The sequence below is a fragment of the Melampsora larici-populina genome (genome assembly GCF_000204055.1).
Source record: "Melampsora larici-populina 98AG31 unplaced genomic scaffold MELLAscaffold_13, whole genome shotgun sequence".
Taxonomy (NCBI): domain Eukaryota; kingdom Fungi; phylum Basidiomycota; class Pucciniomycetes; order Pucciniales; family Melampsoraceae; genus Melampsora; species Melampsora laricis-populina.
In genome coordinates, this window is record NW_006768777.1 from 812,653 (window position 1) to 838,876 (window position 26,224).

At 41.8% G+C, this 26,224-nt stretch overlaps 2 protein-coding genes across 2 annotated transcripts; both read left to right on the forward strand.

The window, feature by feature from the left end:
- Positions 1 to 13,563: 13,563 nt before the first annotated feature.
- On the forward strand, positions 13,564 to 14,112 carry MELLADRAFT_85218 (uncharacterized protein; the record flags this gene model as incomplete). Its single annotated transcript, XM_007408608.1, has 3 exons — positions 13,564 to 13,677; positions 13,778 to 13,821; positions 14,001 to 14,112. The coding sequence occupies 3 exons, from the start codon at positions 13,564 to 13,566 to the stop codon at positions 14,110 to 14,112; spliced, it is 270 nt and encodes an 89-aa protein (XP_007408670.1).
- A 9,983-nt stretch (positions 14,113 to 24,095) lies between these two features.
- MELLADRAFT_85219 (uncharacterized protein) lies at positions 24,096 to 25,603 on the forward strand (the record flags this gene model as incomplete). Its single annotated transcript, XM_007408609.1, has 5 exons — positions 24,096 to 24,684; positions 24,747 to 24,919; positions 24,978 to 25,145; positions 25,243 to 25,365; positions 25,430 to 25,603. 5 exons carry the CDS (start codon positions 24,096 to 24,098, stop codon positions 25,601 to 25,603), a joined length of 1,227 nt encoding a protein of 408 aa, XP_007408671.1.
- Between the last annotated feature and the right edge of the window lie 621 nt (positions 25,604 to 26,224).

A 26,224-nucleotide genomic window follows, 5' to 3' on the forward strand; every position in this document is an offset into this window, starting at 1 on the left:
TTTTCAGTTTTTGGGCTCTACACAACACACCACTCCTTGTCTCAAGGTCCAGAGCACTTCAAAAGATGCGCATGGACTAGGGCTATCAAATGAGCCTACTCCAAGCCTCTCAACTCCCCTCAATTTCGCGCAAAATCGATTGGCGCAATTTTTTTTCGTGCCTCCAAGGCCTGATTCCGACGTTCGATTTTAAGGCTCTTTTTGACCGTTACATCCCATTATCTCAGGAAGTATTGGTGCTATGAGGTTGAACGCTAGCTTAAACGAAAGCCTTCAATGTCACGCACATTTTGCACTACTGTAGGTGCTGTGAATGTGTCGTTTAGTGCCCTAAAAACCCGCCAACAAAACGTCGGAATTTACATCAGATACCTCTGTAGGCGCATTCCTGGGTCCTCTCAGTACAATAGGTACACCACGGGGGGATCCTGGGTCAGAAGTTGATCCTGACCGGTCTTCAACACGTCGAGTCAAATTCTGACCCGCAGATCGCCCCTGGGTAGACCAAAGGTCACCTCCGGCTGGCCTTTGTAGGCCGCCCCTGTTTGTGCCCAGAACAGCCTGCAGCCTGACTTGTAGGCGCACCACGCGGGCCCATAGGCGGCCTGTTTGGTCAGCAGTCGGTAGTTGACCTTCCCAAAACCGACTGCTGAGTCATTGTGCTCACATGCTCAGCAGTCAGTTCTTGCTGCGCTGAGCCAAGCCATCCTCGATGAGTTGCTCTGGGACTGCCATCAAGTGTCGATTCAGACTGATTGGATCCAAGGCTATCACGTTGAAAAATAAGATCTTGATAGCATTTAGTTTGTGGTTAACAAGCCGTTTTGGACAGCATGAAATCAACAACGTGTTATGTTATGGTGAGCGCGAGAGCCCAATACCACAATAATTAATCACCCAGTTCCGAACAAAAGAACATCAGCCTTGAGCCTTCTTGACTCGTTGCTGTCGAAGAATCTGCTGGAAATCTCTCAAGTTTCAGACAGCAACGACCAATCAGAGGCTGCATGATGGTCTTCACCCCTGCATATGATTTTTCTCGCATCGTGACCTCACCCCTGGGTAACGCGGTCTTCTCGCGTGAGTGGCCTTGTCCTGTCTTTAGATACAAACTCAACTTGTTTGTTTCCTTCAAGAATCTCTCCAAACTTTGATTTATCAATTGTTTTGAACTTGAATTTAAAACTTTCTTCAAACTTCACTTTATCATCACTTTCATCTCACTCACAATATGTCTTCTCAACAACAATCACGTGGAGTGGGGCCTTATTCGCTTGCAGGTTTGTCCATGAGTTAGTTTTCTCACTTTTTATCTTATTGGACTTTCACCCGGATTCAACATCAATCCTTCTTTGATTTCATTTTGCTTCATTTACATCGAATCAACAGGAGTCACCTGATGGTTACTTCTTCGTTGGTTCTTTCTTTAATATTATCAAAGTGAGTACGGCTGGTCTACTTTCTTTATGAGTTGGATTCTTTTTGATCGACTCGTTATAATTTTTCCCACTGAACGTGAGTCATCTAACGGTGACTTATTACTTGGTTCTTTGTGTAACACTGTTAAAGTAAGTTCAGCTGGTATGCCCTCTTTACAAGATACAGTTTTTTGATCGACTCGTTTCCTTTTTTTCTCTTTTGTTCCTTTTCTTTGTTTTTCTCTAGTTAGTCTCTTCATCCTCTTTTTTACTTTTCATTGGAATTCAAAAGAGCCACTGACCGACCGTTTGAAAAGGTGTCGCATAACATCCGCAACCCTCGCAAACCCAACATTCCACCTGAGGGCATCATCCCAAATACAAAGAGAACGATCTATTGGGTAGGCATTTAGTCAATTACTTTGCACAATCAAGATTCAGATCTGACTGTTCTTTGTATATATCGCCAATAACTGCGGTGAGGAAACTGATGATCGCAATATTGACACCCGAGACCTTTGATCTGCCTTCCGAAGTTGGTATACAAGCGGAGATGGAAGGAATTGAAAATGAGGAAATTGGTGGGGACAATCAATGATGTCTTTTGATACGTTGCAAACAAATCATCCCCTTTTCAATTAATTCCTTTGTTATTGAGATGTAGCAGCGACATAGATAGAAGTTGTTCTCAATAATAATCGAGCAGACTGAAATCTTCTCTTATTCCATGTCAAAAATCAACAAATTGTTTTCATTTCTCTCTTTTTCAAATTCTCCATTCTCTCGTTTGTTTTGTTATCATTCAATGACCACTTTTTTTCAACTATTTGCCACCTCCTAGTAATGCACTCCACTTCAAGCCCACTATGATCTTTGTTTGTTTGCAAGAGCTGCTGTGACCCAAGTGAACCGAAGCCATTGGGGTTTGGCCGCGAGAAAATCCCGTCGGGCGTTGAAAATCGCCTACTGACCGTCGCAGGATGGCGCGAGGCCAAACCTCCGTCACCGCAAGGGCGCCCTCATGCTGGTCGGCTAGCCCTACCCTCATTCGGCATGCGGTCGTCGCCAAACTGACTACCCGCAGGCCGTCAGTCTCTCTGCAACGAGAGGCGGTCTGCTGGCGGCCGGCTAGGATGGCCATTTGGTGGTCAGGGTGCCCCCGTGGTGTATAGGTCAGAGATGTTTTAAGCACATAAGCTGATAAGAATTGCTTTTCAAAAGCGTTTGAAAACCAGACATAAGATTATCGACAGCATAAAAATACAAAAGCTCACAAGCTCAAAAATAAACACGTGGCTCAGGTTTCAGTGCTTTTCAAAAGCATAGGGAACAGGTAGAAATTACGGGATAGGATAAGTTGAAGTGCTATTTAAAAAGCATGAGGGGTGGCGGACAAACATTTAAGGCATCTACGGAGGTAAAAATAGCTCCATTGCTTTTGAAAAGCAAGGTTAGATTGCTATTGAAAAGCATTGAGGTGTTGGTTGGGGACGCTAGGAGGGTTCAAGCTTACAAGAAGTGCTTTTTAAAAGTCTTTGAAAAGCCCACATTACCAATTCAAAGCTTACGTGTAGAAAACGGTAGCACAAGAAAAAGGTATAAATAGAGGGCCAATGGATCAGCCGAAATAGGACCACACACACCACATTCCTTGGGTCCCTCTGGTCAAATGACCTTGGGATACCCAGAAGGGGAATGTGTTAACTTAAATCCCTGTAGCACCTCCACCTTAGTCTTTAGAGCATAAATTCATGGCATAATTGCTGGCCGAATTTTCTAAGGGGGGGGCTTAGGGATTTAAGTTGATTTAATTGGTTTTGGCACATATTGGTCATATCAGGGTCTACTGTAGTTGGTGTTGGCTCATAGAGTTGGGTGTTCTACATATGACATTAAGTAGCATGATATTATTGCTTATGGTATTTTAGTATGCTGTCATGTTCTCATTTGATGTGTTGTTGCCTGTTGATCTCTAATTCTATATGTATGCTCTTAAGTATTGGCAGTGTTCTAATTTTTCCTTATAAGCAGCCCATGAGTCTACAAGGTTTGATCTTCATCCATTCAAACCTTTGACACTCACTTATAAGCAATTCCTCTGTTGTGAATGACCTTGAATGACTCATAGATAAATCCAATCAACCAAGACTTGCCATTTTTAGGTTTCATCTCCACTACAGACACCAAAAAAACAAAGTGAGAAACTCATCAAATTGGTCATAAACACAAAGAATAACAAGAAAGTGATTTGAATCTGTCAGACAAGAAGGAAAATATACAGTCAATCTACAAAAGGTTGACCAATCTTGTCTGCAAAACTCAGGCAAATTGGCAGGGAACTTGCAACAAGCTTTTCTCAGTTGGCTGTACTAGGTTAAGACAACTCTCTTGCCCAAGCCAAATTCACTGAACAGGTCCAAGGTGTGAGCAAGGGACTTGAGCCATGGTCAACACTGTTGGCGGTAGAAGTTTGGGCCAAAATTGACCAAAACATGGTCTGGAGCCATTATCACCCATTCATCTTCAATAAACAAAACATATTTTTTGTGCAGCCTTCCCCCTATATCTTCTGCACAAAAATGTCTGTCCAGAATTATTGGATTAATTTTGTCTTCAAAACTTCATTAATCCTTTATTTGTCAAGACATTCAGTGTTGAAGAGATGTTAGGTACTGTTACCTCAATTCTAACAACACCTGAACTGCACCACTGCAATCCGCTTTTCCGGCTGATTTTTGTAACAGTACATCAACCCGCCACAGACACCATCCACTCTTGCTCCACTTAATTTTCAGACCCACTAAATACTTGAGGTAGCACCGCGGGGTCCAGACGTGCTCGCGCTCCGCTCACATCATTTTTGTGTCATCAGAGTGGGCAGGGTGGTACTATACGGAATGCGACATGTGCCAAAGTGACAACTTGAAATTTCAATTTTTGAAATTTCAGAATCCCCGGGTCAGAAACTGACAAAACTGGATTAAACATTGGATTTAACTCAAATACTGGTCTGGAACCCCCCGTATTTGGGATGAAACCGTACTTTTTGCCAGTTTTTCCTGGTTTCCAAACCACAACCCTGAACTTGACTGCTGAGTTGGCACTTTGGCACAAATAATACGCAAAAATTTCAAAAAATCAAATTCCAACATTACAAATTTGACAGTAAACAAAAAATGTCCACACAGAAAGAAAACAAGTGTAAAACTCAGTTCGGAATTGACAAGAGCATCATGATGTAGTTGTGAGTACTGATGCATATTGTTTCCTTGATACTATATCTTCTTCTTATTTTATTTCCGCTGCAGCCTTCATAGTAGCTAAAACGCTTGCAGCTGGGGTATCATTGGTGTACCTCAAATTGGGTATCAAACCTCTGACACCACCAATTATAAAAGATCCTAAACATCCCCAAGAAAATCTGGAGTTTTCTACCAGTTTGATCTACTAATTCAGAGGAGAATGAAGATCCTTCTCTTCCTTCCGGTTCCAAACTTCTACGGCTCCAGTTGATCGACTGAAGCTGCAGACCACCTAACACTAGGTGGTCCAACTTTAATAGACAGACCACCTAGCCTTAGGTGGTCTGGAGCTCCAGTTGCTCCCTAGAGCTCCGGTCGATCGACTGGAGCTATAGAACTTCGGAACCTGGGTGAACCCCCCATTAGAGACGGACCACCTAGCTCTAGATGGCCTGGAGATAGGGGCGCTCGATAGTAGAGTTGGAACACCTAGACTAAGGTGGACTGAAGCTTCAGACGATGGACTGGAGCTCCAGACCACGGTACCAGTGGTACATTTATATCAGTACCACTCGCTCACGCTCCAGCGAATTGACTGGAGCTGTAGACCACCTCAAACTAGGTGGTCCAACTTTAATAGAAGGACCACCCAGCCTTAAGTGATCTGGAGTTCCAGTCGATCGACTGGAGCTTCAGACCGCCTAACACTAGGTGGTCCAACTTTAATAGATGGACCACCTAGCCTTAGGTGGTCTGTAGCTCCAGTCGATCGACTGGAGCTCTAGGACCGTGGTACCAGTATGAAAGTACCACTGGTACCGTGGTCTCAAGCTCCAGTCAAGCGACTGGAGCTACAGACCACCTAAGGCTAGGTGGTCCATCTATTAAAGTTGGACCACCTAGTGTTAGGCGGTCTGAAGCTCCAGTCGATCGACTGGAACTCCAGATCACTTAAGGCTGGGTGGTCCTTCTATTAAAGTTGGACCACCTAGTTTGAGGTGGTCTACAGCTCCAGTCAATTCGCTGGAGCGTGAGCGAGTGGTACTGATATAAATGTACCACTGGTACCGTGGTCTGGAGCTCCAGTCGATCGACTGGAGCTTGAGCTCACTTAAGGCTAGGTGGTCCTTCTATTAAAGTGGGACCACCTAGTGTTAAGTTCTTGATTGAATTGAGCTTGAGCCAGCGGTATTTATACTGTGAAAGAGAGACCACCTAGGCGGAGGTGCCCTATTACTCTAGTCCAATGACTGAACCAGTGGGTAAGACATGGCTAGGTGGACTATGAATTGTGGAAACAGTAGGTTTTGGCTGCTACAGTTGTCTGATGGTACCGGATAGGTTTTGAGTTTTGTCCCTGTTCAAGCTTGTGAAATTTGTAATGTTGAAATATGATGTTTTGAAATTTTTGTGTATTATTTGTGCCAAAGTGCCAACTCCGCGGTCAAATTCAGGTTTGTGGTTTGGGAACTGGTGAAAACTGGCAGGAAGTATGGTTTTATTCCAAATACAAGGGGTTTCAGACCAGTATTTGAGTTAAATCTGATGTTTCATCCAGTTTTGTCAGTTTCTGACCCGGGAATTCTGAAATTTCAATTTTTGAAATTTGATTTGTCACCTTGACACACCTCGCATTCCGTAGTACTATTCACAATGTTTTTATATTAAATATGCCCATAGAAAGTTATACATACACAAAGAGCAAAGTGGAAGTAAAAAACACAAACAGGCACCATTTTTCTCGCCAGAAACAGGAAAACCAAATAGAAACGTATCAAGCGAGTGAAGAAACAAAGGTGAAAAAGACAAGAAACTTTTCAAACAAGTGTAGAAGATACAGACACATAATCAAAGGAAGAAAAATAAGAAAAATAAGAACCAGTAAAGAAAAGAAATAACAGACTTGAGGTAAACTGAGCACACCCAACATCTAGCCAAGCAGAAGAAGTAAAAATAAAACTCATAAGGTGAACAACAATAGAGAATTGATGAAGAAAAACCTATAAGAGACGCAAATAGTGTAACAGTCTGATCAGGCTTCTTTTTCTTGGTCATATTGGCTGCAAAGGAGGACACATAAGCAACCACATTGGAAAATTGGCCCAATACGGGAATGTGTGAATGTAGCCATTGTCTACATCCAACAGCACGTCGGATAGTCCTGGCTTTCAAAGAGCCACATGCGGGAATTGAAATGTCCGCTGCAGAGGAGAACATGCATTCAACACAGCACAAGGTAGCCAACATCAAAAGATAATCTTGGGCAATTGTGGCCAGAACAGGGAATTGAGCGGAATTTTCCTAACAAAATGCAAATTTTGATCAGTTTCAATTGCTGAGCTTGAAAGTCAAAAACAAATCTCACCTTCCACCACATGAGTTCAGATTGGCCAGGCTGCATAATTGGCACAGTGCCCTGCAGATAGGTTTTGAGCTCAGACAATTGGATGGAATTGGAGGATGGAAAAGTAGCCGACAAGGTGAATATGTCGAAGTGATCAAAAGGGTTACTAGACATTGTTGGAATGGGAGGAGAAGTTGAAGGAGGAGTTACTGGCCAAGCAGCCAAGGCATCTTGAAACATGCTTTCAATAAGATCTTGAGCCCACTTGGAATGCTCGCAATATTGAAGGTCAAAGAAACCAAGCCAATACTTGGGGTTCATGATTGTAGCCAGCACAATCACGTCAGACAAAGCAGCTTCTTCTTGATAGACAGCTAGTTTGCCCAGCATTGTATTGATCATGGTGATCAAGCTGGGAAAATTGGAAGCATCACGCAACTGGTGAAGCACCTCGGTCACACGCAGGTACTTGGCCAGGAGGACAGAACCCAAAGCAAAGTCTCCCTCCATTCTCTTGGTGGAGAAGTGGAATACCTGAAATTGTACATAAAGTACATGTGTTAGTTTAATTATCTATGATGGAAATAGCAGATATCAAAAAAAGGAAACTTACTTTCAAAACTTTGCATAGTTCCTCCATTGTCATCATTGCCCCTTGATAATACCTTGTTTTTTGATCAGCAATGAGGATGGAATCAATCACCTATAAAATGAAATTGTAAGTTGAGCTGATAGATACAAAAAATTCCAAAGATACTTACATCTTGAGCCAAAACCAAGTTGGAAAACATTGCTAAGTCAATGTTCCAGTGAACGCCCCATCCAGCAATAGGAGCTGGACCTTCATAACCCATCTGAGTGGCTTGAGCAGCAAATTCTCCGGGGCAAGCATTACTTTGGGTTGGGAGGGCATTGATGTTCTTGAGCTGTGGTATAGGTTGATTTCATTCAGCATGCACAAATCATAGATTGTAAAAACATATACAAAACAAAGAAACAAAAGATACACACCTTGATAGCTCCCTGAACCACCAAGCAACTTTGAGAAGGGACATGGTCGTGACCTGGAATGTCTTCTACATTGGAGGTGGTCTCATCATGAGCATCTGATAAACGTGGGGCAAAGATATCATCATCTGAGTTGTCTGAGTCACATAGAACCTCGGTCATGTCGTTGTTGAGGACAATGGAGGGTATTGGGATGGACATTTTAGGTGGCGTTGTTGGTTTTATATGGCCAGCAGCCAAACCCAAAGAATTCAAGCCATGCTTTACAACCAGTCTGAGCTTATGGGCAAATCATTGGACGTGATTCTTGGCCAAATCCCATTTGACCTTCTTGTCAGAGTGTAAGAACAAATCTTCCATCTCTTGAGCCATTGTGTTGTTGTTGAACCCAGAGTCCATTGTTTGAGCTAGCATGTAATGAATTCCAAATAAAATTAGATCAAAGTGAGGATGATAAGATAAATAATAGGAAATACTTATCTTGGTATGGAGCTTGTGTGTAATCAAGTATTGGGCCACCGGTCTAGCAAGTAGAAAACCCATCTTGTTCCATGCTACCAACTTGAGAGTGAGGTGAATTGAGCAGTACTTCCAATTGTTGTTGATGGAGTTTGACGAGACTCCAATGAAGGCATAACAATTACCCTTTGTAGTCCAAACATTGTGGACCAGGGAAAACTTTCTTGAGTCTATATTCAGATTTGGATTCAACCGCTTTAAGAAAGACAAAGTGTCATCAAAACTTACCACTACTAAGTCAATCACTGCCAAGCTTAAGTCAACATAGAGCTCCTTTGAAATCCCAGCAGCCCAAGTTGGGCTCCTTAAGTTGGCTCGCCTGTTGGATAGCTTGAATGCCACACAAAGAGGACAGTCATAGAAGCGATTAAATGGGAGAGCATTCCATAGAATCCAGATGACTAGAAATATGTTGCATAGTTCTACACTGAAGGTGGGCTGTGAGAGGAAAGCATCAAGAGTGTCCTGGCCATTGGCTTTGGTCAGGAGTTGAGCGTTCTCAGCTTGGTCTTGAGCCCAAGAGTTGGGCAGCTTGAGTCCGGATTGAATCACACAAGCATGTTGGGGACACACAGATCTACCTTTAGCTCCGTCTCAATGAGCATACAAGTTGTAGTGGCTACGCGCTCCTCAAATAAAAGTCCCCTTACACCAGTGGCACTTGAAGCTTTGGGGGTTGTTCCCAGACTTCAAACAATTGTTGAGAGATCAAAACAAAATAAAGAAGATTAACCAGGAGAAAAATTCAAACAAATCATGTGAATCAAAAGAGAATGAAGTATCTTACCTTGCCTTTGACGTGAGTTGGGGAAAAGTAGAACTCCAGCAACTTCCCAACTCCTTCCAGTTGAGCACGTCGGACAAAAGGATCTTGTTGGTTACAGGTTGCTTGCCTATCATCTCCCACTCTTTGATCAGGCAATTCAAACACTGAAAATAGAAAAGGAATCAGTTGAAATGTTGAGAAAGGTTGTGTTAAGGATGCACTCACAAGAGTTCATGTAGCCAGTCGAGGTGGTCGTAGCCGGCGCCGTCAATGGAGAGTTGGACATTTTGGAAAACGGTAAAAATTCAGATTAACATAGGATCGAGTGAAATAGGATGAATATGACAAACATTGAACGGAAGAAGTTGGATGGAGATTTTGTAATGAATAAACGGGGAAAATTGAGACTACTGATAATTTATGGATAGTGACGATTTGGTAGATAATATGCAAATTGTGAAAACAGAATCAATGAGATCAGAATGAAAGATCGTGGCAATTTGATGAAGCAGGTTGGAGGTGTAGGGTGCTTTCCTATTGAGTGACATGATTGGTCGTTGGAGAAGTGTTTTTCCGGCCATTCGTTGGGGAGATGGATAGCCGGAATTGAGAGACGAGTGAGGGAGATTACAAAGACGTATGAGATGGAAATCAAGGAAATGCTGAACTTGTCTGTCCGACCAACCCTGGGCCAGCAACGCAGGTGTTGCGTGTTGCGCTGCGCCTGCGTTGCGGTTTTTCTGACCGCAGCGCAACATAGAATCAAATTCTAGGTTGCGGCCTGACCCGCAGCGCAACATCATTTGTCAAATCGATGGATTTTTTGGGCCGCAACAACATTTGTTGCGTTGCTGCCCAAAAAAAATCACAGTTCGGCGTTTTTTTGGCGCTGTTGCGCCTGTTGCGTTGCGCGGCGGTCAAGGCGCCGCGCAACCTGACCTCACCATTTGTTGTTGCGGTACTTACCGCAGCGCAGCATGTAATGCAGGTTTGTGCTGCGTGTTGCGGAGCAACGCACCAAAAAACACTCGTGTTGCGGTGCGTTGCGTTGCTGGCACAGGGTTGGTCCGACCATTCATCAAGGACAGTATAGTTCAGTCTGAAAGTGCAAAATTTTTTGAGTTTTGGACTTTGAGAGAAAAATCTGGCGACAACACACTTTCTCGAAAAACTGCCATTAGTTCTTACATTGGCTGTAGTTTTAACATTGGGTTGTTTAATTTTTTTTTACATTTTTTACATGTTAGACTGCTAGCCAGCCTGTAGGGTGGGTTTTGGTTGTCAATTTTAACAAAAGGTTTTAGCCCAGTCCCTCGTATGTGACGATATCTCCCCTTTGTTTACACCGACCTGATCATGGGGGCAGCTGGGATGACAAAAACAGTGCGTTGTAGGGGAGTCGAACCCCTGACGAGGCCACTCACACTATGGCAAGGCCCCAGTTTACCGCTAGCCTAACAACGCTTGTGACACGTTTCGTGTTACTCGTTTCTGTCCAATCGTATTTGTAACCCGTCTTTCGTCTCCTCCTCATTGGCATTCAGACCACAATAGATCAAAGTGTATAAAAGGTCCCAGATATCATATTCTCAGATTTTAGACCTGATAACATGAAAGAATTGAGTCCCGGCTGTTGCAATGGGCTTTTGTTAAGTTACAACAACATACTGATCTAGAATTACAAGCAAAACCATTGAATTTGGAAGATCATTCTTGTCTAACATTGATTGAACATAGAAGGCTTACACCATTGATAAATTGGATAAAACATCAAGGCCTTGTATTCAATCCATTGATTGCCATTTTATTTTTTGATATCTCTCACTTTCACACTGATGATACTCATTGAGCTGTCTTCTTTTGGTGGGGCTCAGATCAAGGGATAGACAAGGCAGGATTTTCATGTCTTCATTTATTGATTAAGAGCTATGCCACCCATCAATACCAAGATGGATAGATTGTAAGTCTGGCAGATTGTGTGAATGAAAAATGCACCCTCAAAACCAGAACTATGATAATCCAACCACCACCGGAATCACTGCAAAATGCTGCAAAATTATGCAGGTTGCTATAGTTCTGCACAGCATGCGCTACCAAGAGCAGCACAACTGCTGCACTATTTGGTCCAAAATTTTCTCACAAGGTTTCACAGCAGAGAAACCACAAAAAAAACCAGTAGGTTTTTGGGACCACTGGTCCATACAACTTACATTGTGCCTAACATGCAGTGTTACTTTGGAGTGGAGAGCCCTGTCTGCTAAACAACCTATCCCCAAAGATGTGAAGATCAACCTGTTGAAGTGGAACAAGAATTCAGACCCTTCCAATTGTTGGAGGTTTATCCCAATCATTGATTGTTTGGATTTCAAGTGGGTAGGAGATGCAGCTATCTTGTTTGGTATGGGCATTCTTGTGGGCAAAATATGGGCACAACTTAAATGGAAGACCGGTTGGCAAGGCCACCTTAGAGTATCAGAGAAGGTTGGGATTGTCTGGGCCAAAAAAATTGTAGTTTATCTGGAATGAATGTGGTTAGTAGTATGATGTGAAACAAACAAAATTCAAGGTGCTTACCAACAACACAACCATGGAGTGTGTGGGACTGAAGCACAGATTTTGAGATCAGGCTGTAAAGGATCAGAGGAAGAAGATATGTTTTCTTCTGGTTGATTGTTGGTGTCATATTGTTGGTGTCATATTGTTGCCAAGAGAGTCACCTTGGCTAACAATGATGCTAACAAACTGGCTAGAGCAATCAGGAAGATCCTGCCAATTGGGAGAATTGTTGTGATTGGTATGCTGCTAGATTTGATTCCTGTACTTACTCAAGCATTTCAGCATTGACTCTTTAGTTTTTGAGCCTCACTCTCTAATCCAAAAGACCAATTAAGATTAAAACATAAATTGAAGTTACCCTTACTTTTTTCCTTACTGCTCTCAGAATCCTGTGAGTCAGAGAAGTGTTCAAAAAGACCTATATTCTGTTTCTGTAATTCATCATATGTCAATCCTAATCATGGAATTATTGAAAGGAGTAAGTGACAGCTTACATTTCTCTTGGCAGTTAGACACTGGCTATCTCAAAACATTATGATTCTTGAGTGTCAAAGCTGGTTTCATCTGCTATCCCTTTACAATTCCTTGGTTGGAACTCCTACCAATAGATCCACAGATCTTGTGTCAATTTGTAGTGTGGGCAGGTCTGAACCTGCCCGGGGACTCTTCTGAAAACAATCTGTCCCCTGTAAAATTGAGTACCAACAGGACCTATATATTGGTGATAAAGTAACACATCTTTACCATGACATTCATCTGCACTGCATTACATCTAGAGTCAAATTGATTCTGACAAGGGTGAAGCTGCTAACCTGGAGGGAAAAGAGAAGGTTTTCACAGAACTGATGATAGTTTGAGTCTGACATTTGTTTATTCTCCTGGAGCATCTTATCAATGGTACTTTATAGAAGAGTAAACAGTGTATAGCATTGCTCTTATTGCCTTTTGGGGAATGTCTCATCTTGGGGAGCTATTGAAATGTCCAAACTCTGTCAACCAAGTGTGACTAAAGGACTTTATTTGGGATCCCAACAGCAAGTACTTAGCAATCCAAATCAACAACACAAAGACAGTGGTGCTTGGTGAAGTTCAGAAAACTCATCTCCATAAACAGAAATTCTCATTGGATCCTGTGAAAGCAGGCCGCCTCCTTATCAAGTGCACTCAATCCACTGAGGACAACACCTTGTTCCTGTACCTTATCAAAACCACTCAACATATCCTTACAGAATCTAAATGTCAGGTGATATTCTCTGACGTGTGGGCCTCTGTGACAAAGACCAAGCTCACTAGTCACTTGTTCCAGGTTGGTGGCACTTCCTTGGGTTGTAATCTTGGGTTTCCACCTGATGAAATTGTGGTGATTGGTTGCTGGAAGTCAAAGGCCCACCAGCTTTATATCAGGATGAATAGTGGGAGGCTTTGTTGAACACTTGCTGGCTTCTGCAACTTCAAGCAAACAAATGAAAAATTGACTTGATGTACCTGTTGCCAAACACACCCATTGTGATCTGCATCCACAATGATTTGAGAGCCTGGCTCAGGGAGTGGTCCTAACATATGGAGGTGCTGACAACCTGGTCTTGTCTGCAAGGCCTAGTTGACCTACCCCCTAGCTCTGGCTAGGAGGCGTCCCCAAAAAACCTAAAAGCTCTTTGAAAAATAGTTTTTGGGTTTACATACATAGGACCAATCCAATTGAAATAACACATGAAATACATATTACCTTTGCGAGAAAGGTTGACCACTCGAGAAGTCTACAGGACCAGATTTGCTGGCAGTGCCGTTGTAGCAAGCTGTGAAACCTCACTTCCAGCACCAACCGTTTGATTTCCCACCACATCCTCTTTCTGACCCCACCTGACCCCACATCCAATCCTCACCAATCTCAACCCATTTCAATCTTTCAATTTCAATCAATCAGCAAATATCAAAACACTTGAATCCATTCATCTGTTCTTTGAAGAAGTAGGTTTATTAACTATTTTTCTTTCTTTTTCTTCTTGCTTTTCTTTTCCTATCTGTTTCTTTGTTTTTTTCTTTTGATCTGAAGCTGATTTCTCAACTTCTTCCTTTGGGGCCAGGGGGATCAAAACAGACGCATGTTTTGGGAATGTTTGAGAATTTGTAGTTTTTCAATTTCATAGAGTTTATTTACTTTTAGATGAAATGTTTTTAGCTGGTGAAATTGTAGAAACATCTGAATTGGTTATTTTAGAAAGCTTGGAATATTTAGATAAATTTAATGTTGTGTTTTAGAGACAAAGGTTTTCTCATAGATTTCATATTTATTGTTCTCTTTTTTGTTTTTTGTACTTTTTATTTCTTACAATTTGTCCGTTTTGTTATAGATGAAAAATCAATGTCTCTGATTTGAATGATTTGGAATGATTTGGATTTGGATTGTATGGGTATATCAACATTGAATTTGTCTCCAACAATTTCAAAATATGATACAAAATCCTAGACAAAATTGAGATTGAGAAAAGCTTCATAATCCCAACAATAGAGCCAATGAATAAAATGGGAAACCAGGTTTTGTTTTTTCCTTATCCAATCTCCATTCTTAAAAAACCCATGAAAACCAAACCTGTCAGGCCAAAAAACTTTGAAGCTTGAGACAGATTGTGAGTGTTTTAATATTTGCTGATTGATTGAAATCAAAAGATTGAAATGGGTCAAGATCGGTGAGGATTGGATGTGGGGTCAGGTGGGGTCCAAAAGAGGATGTGGTGGGAAATCAAACGGTTGGTGCTGGAAGTGAGGTTTCACAGCTTGCTATGGAGGCACTGCACAGCAAATCTGGTCCTGTAGTCAGGTTGTGGGCGCGGCACAAAAAACGCGCTTTGGTGCGCCTAGGCGTCAAAGAAATCCCCAAAATTGAGGTTGGCGCGCCTTACCAAACAATGCACCGGATCTTTGGTGTTCCACGTCCTGTCACCAATATCGGAGACCTGGAACCTTGCTGCGAGCTTTGAAGACAGCTCTTTTTAGCTTTTCTCACCTCCAAAAGGTAAGTTTATTGTGGTAGATGGCTCTAGCAATACAAACGTAGACTAAATGACATTGTACAAACACCATTTCCGTTGTTGGCAATTTTATTTGTAAGAAAACGCGCCGGGCGTGCCAAGTGGCGCCTCGGCGCGAAAAATCACACAAAAACACGCCTTGGCGCACCTACAAAATTAACAGCGCGCCCACAACCTGATCCTGTAGACTTCTCAAGCGGTCAACCTTTCTCACAAAGGTAATACATGTTGTTATGTACATATAACTCCTGTTTGTGTGCTCTGTCCTTGAGATGTCAGATGAGAAAAGAGTGAAAGCCTCTAACTTAACTAAGTCCCTCTCGGAAGAGCGAGTAGTCGAGAGAGGGACTTATGGCTTATACATGAAATTTGGTGTGTGAGCCAATTTTTTTTGGCTGGGGACTTTTTCAACCCTGAATAGCTCTGTCCCCTGCAAATAAATATCCTCTGGAGCTAAGAAAGGCCTTGTGCGCCTGCTCAACCTACACATATTGGGTCTTTTAAATTTATTACTTGGGTTTCAGAAAGTTCTGAAAACCAGACTTGAAAAATTGATTTTTGTGTAACAATCCAGCTTGCCTGGTGTGAGTTTTTGACACGTTGAACAGCTTTCTCAGGTATTGTAGTGTTTTTTCTAGTCTCTACCCTCTCATTACTCTACAATAAATGGGCCAGATAAGGAGTGAGACACATTCAGGTGTGTAGGTTGAGCAGGTGCACAGGACTTCTCTTTGGTCCAGAGGATATTTATTTGTAGGGGACAGAGATATGGGGGTTTGAAAAAGTCACCAGCCAAAGATTTTTGGCTCACACACCAAAATTTGGGTATAAGACATAAGTCCCTCTCTCAACTACTCGCTGGTCCAAGAGGGACTTAGTTAAGTTAGGAAAGCCTGGGGTTCCAAGATGTTTGAAAACTGCCCTTTCATAACCCATGATACAGATACACCTCACAATCACAAATGCATTAAGCCATACTTCATCTCCAAATCATCTTGTAGCAGGGCTGTAATACAAGTATGGTATTGCAGCCTGTACATAGGTCAAGAGCCCCGAGTTACCACTCGGGCCAAACATGTACAGTCATAGTAGACACTACAGATTAGGTATAGTCGCTAGTCCCAAGACGCGTAAAATGTGAGACCAACGAGTATTTTTTCGGCAAATTGATGCCGAGTCTCAAAAGTAATCAAATCTGGGTGCCGAGAGCACTGTTAGAATCCTGGAGCTCGTGGCAATCCAGATCTGCGATCAAAAAATTATGAATTCTGAATTCTTGTTTTACTTAGTTTTTACAGTGATACAAATTGACTCGTTAGAAGTGTAATCTTTGAGCAAACATAAGGACAAAAGCATGAGTTTGTTGCTTGAGAGTATGCCGAGTCTTCAGAGCAGAAAGAAACAAAAACCATCAACGTTTGATGAAAATACAAAAAAAAGGTTAAAAAATCATGAATTCAGGTTTGCGTCAGTTGCCGAGTTGCGCGGAACTTCTTGGTGAGATGTGTAAAGCTTAGCATTTAGATTAGGGCCAGGCTGGGCTTTCATAGCCTCCCTATCAACACCAAAAGAAGCATAATCAGACAATAGGGTCAAAAAATATGAAAAGACTGACTTACAGGAGCTTGTACATCTTTCCATCAGCATGGCGAAAAAAGCGTCGGATATAATCCAGAGGACAGGTTTTCTTGATCCTTTCAAATAAGTCTTTTGCATCTTGCAGACTTTTGCATTCGAAGCTATGGTCTCGGTAGCCTATATTTAGTCCTTGTCAGCCGATATCAATAAAAAAAGAGAGCACAAATTGAGAGAACTGACCTGTCTTGATGTAGCACCAAAGAAGCTCGATGGGATTGAGTTCACAGTGAAACTTAGGTAGGAATTTACAGATGTGACCTGCATCCTCAATAACCCTCTGAAGCAAGGGCTTCTCATCGGCAAACTCTGATTGTGTTGACAAGACCTTGTAAGCACAACATCCTGGAACATCAGCGTCTGGTAAAGCTTCCTTAGGGGTTGATCGATCTTCCTCGAGAGGAAATTTAGCGTGTTTAAGGAGGCGTTCAGCTCGAGCGATTTGATCTTTTGCTCGGCCAGTCTTCTTGCACTCGATACACTTGAAAGTCATCTCCTTTTCACCCCTTGAAGCTCTTATACTGTTGTAATGATTCCATAGTCCACGCTCGATGAGGACTTGCCTTATTCCTTTTGGCTTGCCAGTAAGATCTTCTTTCTCAGCTAATTTCCCACCTTTCAGCTTTTTTGGTGGAGTGGGGTCAACATAATCAGATGGAAAGTTCATTTCTTGAACCTTTCCACGAAGCTCGACCAGAATTTTAGGATTGTCAGAAGGAATTGTGGTGTTTCAAAGCTTTGGTTTTGAACCACCCGGCTTAAAGTTCATCTTTGAGAGCTGAAGCGCATCCAGGGCAAATGACTCATGCGCAGCTGAGCAATCGAAGATGAAACAGGCTTGGGCCTTTGGGTGATTGCGGTTGAAAATCGGAATCACTCGAGTTACAATTTGTTTGATGAGCTGATTGCAGTCCCACCACCCTTCCCCTCTAGCACCTGGGTAGATCGTCACTGCAGCATTGTTAAACGGCAGGGTAGAGTCTGTGTTGGCTGTTAGAACGATTCGGCCTGTCGAAAGGCAGATAAAGTCGGAGATGTGAATTAATTTCCCAACACTTTTTGTTTGGAGAGCACAGTCCTTATCAGTCATCCAACCATATCGAGGTTGTTCATTTGTGTGTATCGTTGATTTGTCATGATAGACACAAATGATTTCGCGAGAACCATCTTCAAGCTCTGCACATACTATCTGATCCAAAATATCTCCTTCAAAATGATTTTCATTTCTACATAGTTCAATGATTTCTTTGATATACTTCTCTCGATAAATCACAACATCAGCACGTTCATGTCCATCATAATACAAACACCGCTTATACTCTTGAACATGCCATCCCATCCGATGCATCCATTTGTTGACAGTTGGGACCAAGATTGAATTTGGATGTTGCTTATAGTTTGGCAGAACCTCAGTGCTCACATAGTGAGCTAGTCGAGCTGGTGAAACCTGAAGAAAGGAAAAATTAAAACACAGTTGAGTCAGGGAAGGATTCAATAGTAAATTATCAAAAATTGATTAAAAAGAATACTTTTCCGACTGGCTGATCAGCAATCCACTCAGCAATTGTCTTACGCACTTCTACATCATCTAAAATCGAAGGATGAGGAGAATTCAATCCTCGGCGACTGATTGGGAGATGTCGGTGAAGGATGATATGAGATGCCTCAGAATGGATTCTAGCTGCAAGACGTGCTCCACTTCCATCTGTTGGGGATCCTCTTGGCGAAGTCGATAAGAAGCTACAGTGTTGAAAGATGCTTGCATGGTGCAAGACTTTGAGTTTGTGAGTTCGAGTTTGTGTCGAAAATTGTTGAACTTGCGTACACCACGAAGCCTGTTTTCGTTAGAGACCCGGTGTCAGGAAGTTTGGGAGACAAACCGGTGACAGCCCAGCGTTTTAAAGTCGGCCTCTCGGGTTTTGATCCGGTCTCCACGCAGTGAAGCCCGATACAGTTGTTCAACCATTGGCTAAGTGGTTGAACAACTGTATTAAAAGTCACCGCGCGCAATAACGAGGTCACTGTCACCCGTTTTGCATCTTAACACAGATCACCGCAGGGAAACCTCATCCCCAACGGTTGAAAGATCGATAATGATCTCCTATCCGGAATGGGATTTTCCCTTCAATTAAATGAAGGAAGATGTTATATTGAAGCATTTCCCTTCAAACCATCGAAGGAAGGCATACCCTTGGCATTTTTCAAGGAGCCATCAATCTCATCATTATACTCGATTTTTAATTTTTTCCCTTTCTTAAAAGGAGGATTGCTCACAAATCCACGGCCTTCACATCAAAGCCAAACAACCTTAATCGACATCATCAACAATATTATGGACCCAACTAATGGGCTTGATGAATGTGAACCATTTATACTGTCTCAATGTGATGACAAACGAGATGACTGATGCAGTGATAATTCAAGGTTATCACGAGACAATCGAAGGCACAACCTCATCTTTTACTTGCGTTGCTTGTCCCCTCAGTCGACCGATGGTATCCAATGCGATTGCAAAACATAACAGATCCGCTAATCATCGGAAGTTTCACAAGATATGGCTGGAACAAGAAGCAGCGAGACAAGTCGATTTATCAACAACGGAGGCACCGGAAGTAGAACCTGATCCACCAAGTCCGGATGATCATAATCAGTTTCCAGCGTACAATCCCGATTTCGCTGATGTGGAACCAGATCACGAGATCTTAGAAGATCGTCGAAAAAGGCTATTAGACTCGTGGACCAAAGACTTATCCGCTCTCTTTTGCTCACCAGCGTTAAGCATCAATAGTGACACCAATACTTCTATCAATGATGCTTTAGATCATACACATCATTCCGATTCAGAAAAGGATGAATCAATTGGGTCAGACGAAGAAGACCCCCTTGAAAACGACAAGGACAAAGACGATTCGTCATGGGCTCCTTTTGCAAATCTTGAGGCACGTCCGTAATGGAAATTTTCCAAATATCTTCTTTCTGCTGACAACATTTGTTATCATATTTAGCAAGTTGTTGGTTCGCTTATTCTTGGGTCAACAAGGACTACGAGGTCCTTGTTAGATTATGAGCGTTTGCGCTGTTTCATCAGCCTACTTGGAGCTAAAATTCCGGCATACAAAACGGTCCAAAAACATCGTCAACGTTTGAAGAAACGTTTTAATTTCAATGTTTGTGAAACACTGAGCCCACTCGAAAATCCGTGCTTTGGTTTAACACTTAAGGAAACTTTGAGACAGGCAAGGATAACTCATATCTCACGCCTATAAGCAGGTTATTAATGTGTTATGAATCTCTGTCTTTGTAGGAACTGGCAAACCCATACGTTGTCGATTTCCTTGAGTTCATACCGGAGCTTCCCGATGCTCAATCTAAAGTTCATCGCCTCTCCCAGTCAAAGAAGTGGCGTGAGGAACTTGATGAAGATATTAGAGTTCAGATGGTTGAACAGGGAGATAATCATTTCTACTTGTTTGAATTGGTTCAATTGCAGTCAAAAAAAATCATCATTCCTTTCTATTTTTATAAATCTGGTAAAGAAGTCCTGGCCAAGTGTGTCAATGCGGTCCAAAAGTTTGTCAAAGTAGGTAGAGATTCTAAAATTAGAACTGAATTTAATGCTGTCTCCGCATTTGATTCACCTTCTTGTTCGACAATCAACATCAAAACTTTCTGGAGGACGTTTGACCAAATTGAATTGCCTGATGGACAATTAATGAAATCCTATTGTAGCAACGTCATGTATTGTGAGTTGATAGGATTGATTCTGCAATTTTGCTTTGTAATAACATTTGGTTTGATGTCAAAGCCCAAAAAGGAGACGATTTTATGGAAGTGCCATATCTCAACCCTTGGCGAATAAAAGCAAATAGTCAAATTATTCGACATCTCCCTTTGGTCTTGTACTGTGATGACCTTTCGGGTAATGTGTCCAAGAGATGGAACAAGCATTTGGCTTTCTATTTCACTTTAGCCGGTCTGCCGCCTAAGTTAGCAAATCAAGAATTCAATTGTCATTTTTTATCGACTTCGAACACCGCAGGTGCCTTAGAATTGGCAGACCCCTTGATAGACGAGTTGAAGTGAGATTACCACGTTCTTTTATAACTAACATGTTAATGAGGAAAACTGAAAAGGTCTTTCAGCCAATTGACTGAAGATGGCTTTGTGGCCTTTGATCACAAAGCGCAAAAAGAAGTTTTTGTGATGACTACGATCCTATGCCATCTAGGAGACTCTCCTATGCACGCGGAAGTAACCAACACAATGAATCCAACATCCTCTCTGACCCCTTGTAGGATTTGTCACTTGAAGGTCAAATCTTTGACAGAAAAGCGGTCATCCAAGTATGTATGCAACTTCCTGGGCATAGATGAGGCTGGAGAACGGGTGAGAAGTAATGATGTAATACACATTGTCCCCCAAATGATCTCCTGCTTACTTTGATGATTGTATATTTGCTTTAGATTTCCCTCCCGACTCGTGATTGGACCGCAACTGCCAATGGTACTAAGGATCTTTGGAAAAAAGCCCAACAGCCTGGACCGATCTCGCACTTTGAATCAGATTCAGCATCACTTGGATTACGAGATTCTTTGAATACATACTTTGTTAAACGAGCTCAAGAGCTACATAAAAATTGTAATGTATCTAAAGATGATGTAGCCGACATGTGTCGTGAGCTGAATGAAAAGTTTGGGGATCGCCTATTTAACCCATTTCTACGTTTGAAAGGTGATTTTGTGTATCATTCTTTTGATTTAGATTGTTTGTAAGCTGAAAATACATCTCTCTTTTTCCCAGGCTTCAACGGACATCTTGATACTCCAGTGGAAATTTTACACGTTATTTTGTTAGGTATTGCAAAATACCTTTTGCGTCATCAAATGAATGGTTGCAGCCCCGCCGAAAAGGAGAAACTATGGGGGCGCTGGAGGTCCTTTGACACTTCCGGTCTAAATATTCCTCCAATTCAGCCAAAATACATGATTCAGCATTTTCAAAGCCTGAATGGAAAAGAGTTTCGTGTGGTTTTGCAGGCGGCTCCATTTATTTTTATGGACTCTAAGATTTCAGATGAGGAACGTGAAGCATGGACGGCTTTGGCTCACTTGGCACCATATCTCTTTCAGACTGAAATTACTAACATGGATCTGTATTTGAAGGAACTCGAGAAACTCATCCAGCGTTTTTTGATTTCAATTGTGAAGCTTTCGGCACAATGGTGCAATAAGCCAAAGTTTCACATGTTGATTCATCTATGTGAATCAATTCGAAGATTTGGACCTGCCTGTTTATTTGCAACGGAGAACTTTGAATCTTACAACAGAATCACTAGAAGCTCTTCTATTCATTCGAACCATCTAAGTCCAGGACGAGATATCTCTAACTCTTTCAACAGTTATAAACTTATTAGGGCACTAGCTTGCGGAGCAATGTTATATGATCAAAAATTGAAAACATACATACGTTCCGGATTAAAAGTTCAAGAACTATTTCGAAATAATAAACTGTTTCAAAAGGCGTTAGGTTTCAATGCTTCATGGAACACGGAACCTATATTAGAAGTTGGAAGTAAGCTGATATTTCCTTCCTCTGCAAAGGAAATATCAGGTTGTATTGAATTATTTCAATTTTTCTGCAATTTTTTCAATGGAAGAGAAATCACGCTCACAGCCGCTTGCACCCGGTGATCTCATTCCAACTCACATATTCAACAATTTTTCCGCTGAGGACTGGAAAGTCCTTGAAGATGTCACCTTATCGACTCAACAAAAAGTAACAGCGGATTGTTTTATTTGTTTCAACAACTCAAATGATCAAATTGGAAGCATTGCTCGAGTTCAACGAATATGGGGTGTAGGAGGATGTGCTATTTCACAAACAATGATTGAGGCAGTGTATTGTCAAATCGGTCAGGTGAGCTCATACTATGGAATGCGCGAACTACAGCAGACTGATACAAATGTCTGGATTAAAGTTGAGGTGAGTTAAGACCGATATAAATGGGTCATAAACTGGTGATATTGACTGTTTTGATTTTAAAGTGAATCACTAACTTGTGATTTGTATTTGACACATAGGACATAGAAGGTGTTATCAATGTCCAACACGACTGCTATAAAAGCAAATGTAACATTAAGAAAGTGAGGCCGACCATGATTGAACGACGTGTGTCGAAAAGGTTGGATTTTGCTGTTGTTCACGAAAGTACCATGGATCACATCTTAAACTCGGGCGCCTTCTATTCAGCGGAGATGCATCGTAAGTATTCTAGGATACAATTGGAAGACAGCCAATCCGATGATTGGGTTGTGGCTGTGGAAAAAGGCCTTGCGACTTGGGAAGCTGCCGTTAAAAAAAAAGACGATTCAAAAGAAAAGAAGCGGCAAAAAGAAAAAGATAAATTGTTAGGTAGCCAAACGGGTCAATTTGCTGCACACAAGAAAAGGAAACGCAATCAAAATCAAAACCCGGCACAGTTTGGACCTTCCAACTCCAAGCTTATTGATAGGTATTTATCAAGCAGACAACCTGTACCTGGCCCTTCCAATTCTACCTGAAAACATAAATGCAAGGGTTTGTTTCAATTCTCACATTATTTCATGACTGTAATGTATGATTAAGAATTTGATCAAAGTCACAATATTTTTAATCAACCTTTATTCTCACTTTTGTCTAATTGTTTTTTATCGTGCAACATATGATCAATTTCAACTTCATCTTTTATCTTCGCAAGAGCAAAGAAATCAATCAAACACTCAAACAAACGTTTTGTTATTTATTTAAAAGATAAATACAAAATGCATGGTTCAAACACCATCTAATTCGTTATATTGCCAAGATATCCTGTAACCCAATATTAGATTTGTTTGACTTAAAAGATAACCTTTGAATGTTTCAAACACCGACTAATTGGGTCACTTGCTATTTACAAGAAGATGAGCATTCCATTAAGTTCATCTCAGATCATCTCGGTGTTAAAAAGAAAATATAACCTTTAACTTTCAAAGGTAAAGGTTACACCACAAGATCAGCATGACAATAACAATCCTTTCACCTTCAAAGGAAAAGATATCCGATGACATCTTATCCTTTGGGCGTTCAAAGGATAAGATATCCTTTAAATTTTTAAGATATCAAATCAAGTACCTCCTTTAACTTGCAAAGATATCAAGTCAATCGGTGTTCAAAGGGCAAGAGAAATTGAAGATATCAGAAAGATTCATCGATATCGTCAACATTATTATTTAAGGAACAATAATATTCCTTTTGAACGATGAACTTCTTTGATATTATATAACATTCCTTTCGCGCACACCTTATCACAGTTTCTCTTATACTTGTCCAATCTTATAACTTCTCCAATGCCTTGCATTCTTCAAAAACATCATCTTTTGTGCCACATCGACTGAGTGAGGAAATCTCAAACGTTCACATCCTTCTACCGCGGGGCCGGACCCTATAATTTGAAATTGTCTTTGGGCACCGACTTCAACTTCCATTTCCTTCATGTCATTTCTCTTTTCGTTTCCTCGCATCTTCCCTCACACTCAAGACCAACCATCTTCCCCGTCACCAATGTCTTCTCGCAGTCAACAATCTAAGACCTACCAACGGGCCACCAAATCGCAAACCAGTCCTCAACAACAGCACTCGAATCACAACACTCCCAGCGTTTCAGGCTCTCGTGCATCCACACGTTCTCAAAAAAGGAAACTCACACAAAACCAACCATCCTCGCCTTCGCCCGGTTCGACTTGTCCTCAACAATATAAGCCGTACCAACGTCCAATTGCTTCACAGCCAAGTCTTCCAGCTCATCACTCGACTCATCGCAACACTCCAAGGTCCTCGGTTTCAAGATCTACTCGATATCAAAACAGACATCAACAGCGTGAAACAACGGAAGACCTCAAAACTCACGATTCCCAAAGGTCCAATCCTGTCGAAGAAAATCAGAAAAACTTAGAAGGACATGATGGATCTCCTCAAAAGGCCGCTGAGGATTCACAGAGGGAAGACTCCGAAGAACCTTTCAATCAGAATGATTTAAAATTATTCAACGCTGGCTCTGATGATAACAACGGAACCGACCACAGTGCTTATAAACCCGAAGAAAGCAGTGATCGTGATAGCAGTGAACAGGATGAACGTGAAGACAATCATCGTAAGTTATCCATCGATTTTGAATTAGATCGAAATTGATCATATTGATTTCTGTGATCTTAGCCTCCAAAGGTGTCACAGTCCGGAACACGTCTCGAACTATGTTGAACAACCATAGCAGACAGACTGCTTTCTCTTCCCATATGACCGGACCTCAATCCCAATCCTTCGAAAGAATTGCTACTTGGGCGGATCTCGATCAAGATGCTCGCACAGTTGGACGAAAGCTATGTAACGTGAGTTAGACAAACCAATGAAACCTTAATAACTGTTACTGATTTTCGTATCTGACAGGTTACTGGTAGTGAGGAGCAATTCCATGCCTGCATGGTGGCCACTCTATCGATGCGCCAAGAAATGATAGTGTTATCAAATCAGCTGGAAGAAATCAAGAGGCAAATAAGCAAAATACCTCGTGGAGGAGGCTGTGCTTGGAAAGAACAAGAGCACACTGAACTCAAAGTAAGTCGTCTGCTAAGTCCCATTTGGAAAATAATATTTCCAATTTGCATTTGAACCAATCTGACATTTGCTGAATGCATTGTCATCATCTCTATAGGCAGTTGTTCGATCTACAGCGCTCAAGAAAATCATGGACGGTGATCTTCAGGCATACACCGCTAAGGAGAACAAATTCATCAATGAGGACCCGCTTCCCTTCTGTTTGTATGGAAAAGTTATGGTAAATGCGCTTCCCATGTCTTCAAGTGTTTCTTCAAGAACTAATAATTTGTTTAACAAAATAGACTGACATCTTAGGTAAACCAACCGAATGGAAGAAGGAACATCTTCCACCACGATATGGTGTTGACCCAGACAACAAATCCAGCCGTGCATTTCATTCCTTGGTAAATACTGTATTGAAGGAGGTCAGAAAAGATTTTGAAACTGTGGTAAGCCATTCCGTTATGCCTGCTTGACTTGTCCACCTATCTGACCAACCATCATAAGCTCCTTCAAAACATCTATCTTCCGGATTGAAAAACACCACGTGTCGATGCCCCGGTACCAATTCTGGACACTATAATTGTCAAAGTAAGTAACTTTTGATCGTGGCATGTGGTTACATGCTGAACCTGTGTATTCCCCGTATGCACAGCTGTACCAAAAGGAACACGGTGTCAGTGGGCAAGTTCTAGTCACCAAAGAGGTACTCGACCAGGTAGGCTACCTTCGATCATCACGATATGCATGGCTGGTCAGTTCACCATGTTGTTTATCTATGTGCAACTCATACCTTATAACTTACCCCTGTCTATGTCCGCCTATCAGAGGATGCAAGCAATCCACTGGGGGTTAAACCGTAATACAAAGAATTTTAAGTATGGCTCCCGATTGTTGTGGGATGTCATCGATGAACAATTGGAACACTTACGCACTAAATCCACACGATACCGTCACGCGTAAGTGATACTATCTCCTTGAAATACTACCACCTTCCAAATACTTACTGGGGGAATTTCACAGGTTTTTTACGTTATGTGACCAAAATGACATCAATCGAATCGATGGTACCAAGAATTTTGCCCAATTGAAGGAAT